Source organism: Gastrolobium bilobum, unplaced genomic scaffold (genome assembly GCF_033153095.1).
Source record: "Gastrolobium bilobum isolate Gb01-03AN ecotype WA unplaced genomic scaffold, APGP_CSIRO_Gbil_v1 utg5596, whole genome shotgun sequence".
In the NCBI taxonomy this organism is placed as follows: domain Eukaryota; kingdom Viridiplantae; phylum Streptophyta; class Magnoliopsida; order Fabales; family Fabaceae; genus Gastrolobium; species Gastrolobium bilobum.
The window spans coordinates 167,257-170,743 of NW_026896969.1; the positions used below are offsets into that span (position 1 = coordinate 167,257).

Genomic DNA, 3,487 nt, shown 5'->3' on the forward strand with positions numbered 1-3,487 from the left:
ATGACATGACGAGATGAATTGTCATCTCTAGTTATTTGATAACTATTATTTTTTGTCATAATATCATTGAATTATTACTTTGATATTGTTAAAATGATTTAGTGTTTCTTTAATTATACAAAATAAATTTATCTCCTACAAATTCTAAAATGATATCGTTTTGGAGTTTGGAGAAAACATATATAGGACATTTTAGAAAAATTCATGGTGTAATATTTTTTTTTTTTATAAAATATTCTATATTTTTAAATCCCAAAACAATGTTGCTTATCTAATGTGGAAAGCGAAATATTCTTCTCTTATTAAAAACATTTAATTATTTCCTAAATATCTATAATTTTACTAAACTTTTAAATACGTTCTTATATTTAAAATTTGTAACTAAATTCTTATTCCATAAATAATTTAACAATTATAAAATTTATTTGACATACAATATCATTAAATAAGTCCGTATATTTTATTTAAATTTTACAATTTAGTAAAAACTTGTTTAAAATATTTGAAAAACATAAAATTCAGGTTAAATATATTTTTTTGAATATAATATTTTTTAAACTCTAGTAACCTATTAGAAAATTCAATAATTTCTATATGGAAAAGAAAATCACATTGGTCTGTGACTCTGTGAACACTTTCCCTCTTTTTCATCTCTCTCACACTGTTGCAGAGAGTGTACCTTGCACTTGCTTCTTCTTGTTCATCGCAAACGCGTGAAACATCGCTTCAATCTAGCGAGCTCTTTCAGATCAAGTGAAAGGTGTGGTTTTTTCTGTAACCATCTCAATTCCCTTCCCACCTTATTTTTCAATACATTTTTTTTTTCTTTTTGTGATTTTCTGTGTAAAACAATGTCTTCCAAAAAAACCCTTTTGAGAAATTTCAACAAAGATGTGTCTTTTTCTACAAACCAACAACAACTTCAACTTGTGAATAAGATAACACACAACATCATCAATTCAAGTAATTCCAACTATTTCAAACCCACTATGGAACTTAGGTCCATGATCTCCTGCATCACTCCCCATGATACCCACCATGTTCTCTCAGACCCTTCTCTCTCTCCTCATTCATGCTTGGCCTTTTTCCATTTTCTCAGAACCCAACATCCCCACATTGCACACAAACCTGACCTTAAGGCCCATGTGATTCTTCTGTCTAGACTTTTTCAAGGTAGAAAATTTGCCTCCATGAAGAGCATTTTGAATTGTGTTGTTACTGATGTTGAATTTCGTTGCCCTGTTTCGGGTATTGTTTCTTTGGTTGATGAATATGAGCCCCATTTTGTTGAGAAGCTGTTTGATATGTTGTTCAGGGTGTTTTCTGATAACAGGTTGTTTCTAGAGGCTTTTAGGGTCTATGATTATGTGGAAGAAAAGGGTTTGGTGATAGAGGAGAGGTCTTGCTTTGTGCTTTTGCTTGCTTTGAAGAAATGTGGTGAGGTGGACTTGTGTCTTGGGTTCTTTCGCCGGATGGTTGAGTCGGGCAGCATTGAAATCAGGGTTCAGTCTTTGACGCTTGTGATTGATGTGTTGTGTAGGAGGAGAGAGGTTGAGAAAGCCAAGGAGTTAATGGATGAGATGGCTGGTAAAGGAATTGTGAAACCAACTGTGTTTACTTATAATACGTTGTTGAATGCATATGTTGCAAGAAAGGATCAACGGGGCGTTGATGAGATACTGAGATTGATGGAGAAGGAGCAAATTGTTCCTAGTTTGGCTACGAATAGTATTTTGATTCAGTGGTATGCAAGTTCTGGTGATATTGGGGAAGCAGAAATGATATTTGAGGAAATGCGCGAAAGAAAAATAGAAATGGATGTTTATGTCTACACGATGATGATAAGTTGGAACTGTAGGTTAGGAAATATTAAAAGGGCATCTGCTTTATTTGATGAGATGACACAGAGAGGCATTGTTCCTAATGCTCATACTTATGGGGCATTAATTGATGGTGTATGCAAGGCAGGCCAAATGGAGGCTGCAGAAATCTTGTTAAAAGAGATGCAAAGTAAGGGAGTTGACCTAAATAGAGTAATATTTAATACAATGATGGATGGTTACTGTAAAAGAGGAATGATAGATGAAGCTTTGAGACTGCAAGTTATCATGGAAAGGAAAGGACTTGAAGCAGATGTGTTTACATACAGCATTCTTGCTAGTGGGCTCTGTAAATTGCGGAGATATGAGGAAGCCAAGAGGATTTTTAATACAACGGTACAGAAAGGATTGGCTCCAAATGTTGTGACTTTCACTACATTTATTGATATATATTGTAAGGAAGGAAACCTTGCAGAAGCTGAGAGGATCTTTAGGGATATGGAGAAAATGGGAGAGGTGCCTAATATTGTTACATATAATACTCTAATAGATGCACATTGCAAGAAAGAAAAAATGAAGCAAGCTCATAAGTTAAAATCTGAAATGATAGAGAAGGGGTTACTGCCAGATGTATATACATACACATCACTAATAAATGGGGAATGTATTGTTGGCAGGGTAGATGAGGCAGTGAAACTATTCAATGAAATGTTGTTGAAGGGCATAACTGGAAATGTTGCGACGTATACAGCAGTTATTTCAGGTTTATCCAAGATGGGGAGAGCAGATGAAGCTTTTGAGTTGTATGATGAGATGATGAGAATGGGCATAACACCTGATGATAGAGTTTTCACTGCACTTGTTGGTAGCCTTCATAAATCCTTCTCTAAAACAAAATGAAGATGAGGAACAAAAGTAGACATTTCTGATGCCTCGAGCTGGTCGAATAGTGGTTTGTCAATTTCACACAGGAAGGCAGTACATACAATGATGGATAAGGTAGTGAGGTCATGATGATTTTGTTGTTGATGTCCTAGCAAGAATACCTGTGTAAGGGGAAAATCCATCTTCCACATTACCAATTTAGAGCTTGGAAACTGGGACAATGTACAAATATTCCAGTGTTGGGTAATATACAAACCTTCACTTTTTCTTGTTTTTTGTTAAATTATACATTATTGAGTTTGTTGACCGGAGACTTTGCTGGAGTTGTTGTTCATAGTGGTGGCCGGAGTGATTCATTTCCAGAGAGAGAAGAAGCTCTAGATACCAACTTGATCTCTTTAGAATACTTAGAATTTCCTGAGAGAATTTCTCTCGGCCCCTATGAATTTATATTTAAATCTGATTACAAATCAAATCTGTAATAAAAAATAACGCTTAAATTGCAGGGATGAAATAAGGATATTCTCTATAATAACTAACAGTTTGAATATAGACATGTGCTCTTAATCTTTTATATTTTCTTTCGTAAGAGATTCCTTCCTTACCCTTTGTTTTTATGAAGGTACCAGTACCCTTAGCAATTAGTGGTTAATATTTATTCCACATGTCCCATAAATGAAATGTACAAAAATAACTTGCTATGTTGTATATTTCAAATAAGCGAAATACTTTGCTAAATATTGGCCACCAATTGCTAAGAGCTACCGGTACCCTCACAAAAT

General features: G+C 34.4%; 1 protein-coding gene across 1 annotated transcript; it reads left to right on the plus strand.

The window, feature by feature from the left end:
- The first annotated feature begins 679 nt into the window (after positions 1–679).
- LOC133303076 (pentatricopeptide repeat-containing protein At2g32630) lies at positions 680–3,208 on the plus strand. The gene has a single exon (XM_061502935.1). It carries the CDS (start codon positions 852–854, stop codon positions 2,718–2,720), a length of 1,869 nt encoding a protein of 622 aa, XP_061358919.1. The 5' UTR covers positions 680–851; the 3' UTR covers positions 2,721–3,208.
- The last annotated feature ends 279 nt before the right edge of the window (positions 3,209–3,487 follow it).

Coding starts and splice junctions, on each gene's coding strand:
- LOC133303076 (XM_061502935.1), top strand. CDS start 852: ATGTCTTCCAAAAAAACCCTTTTGAGAAATTTCAACAAAGATGTGTCT.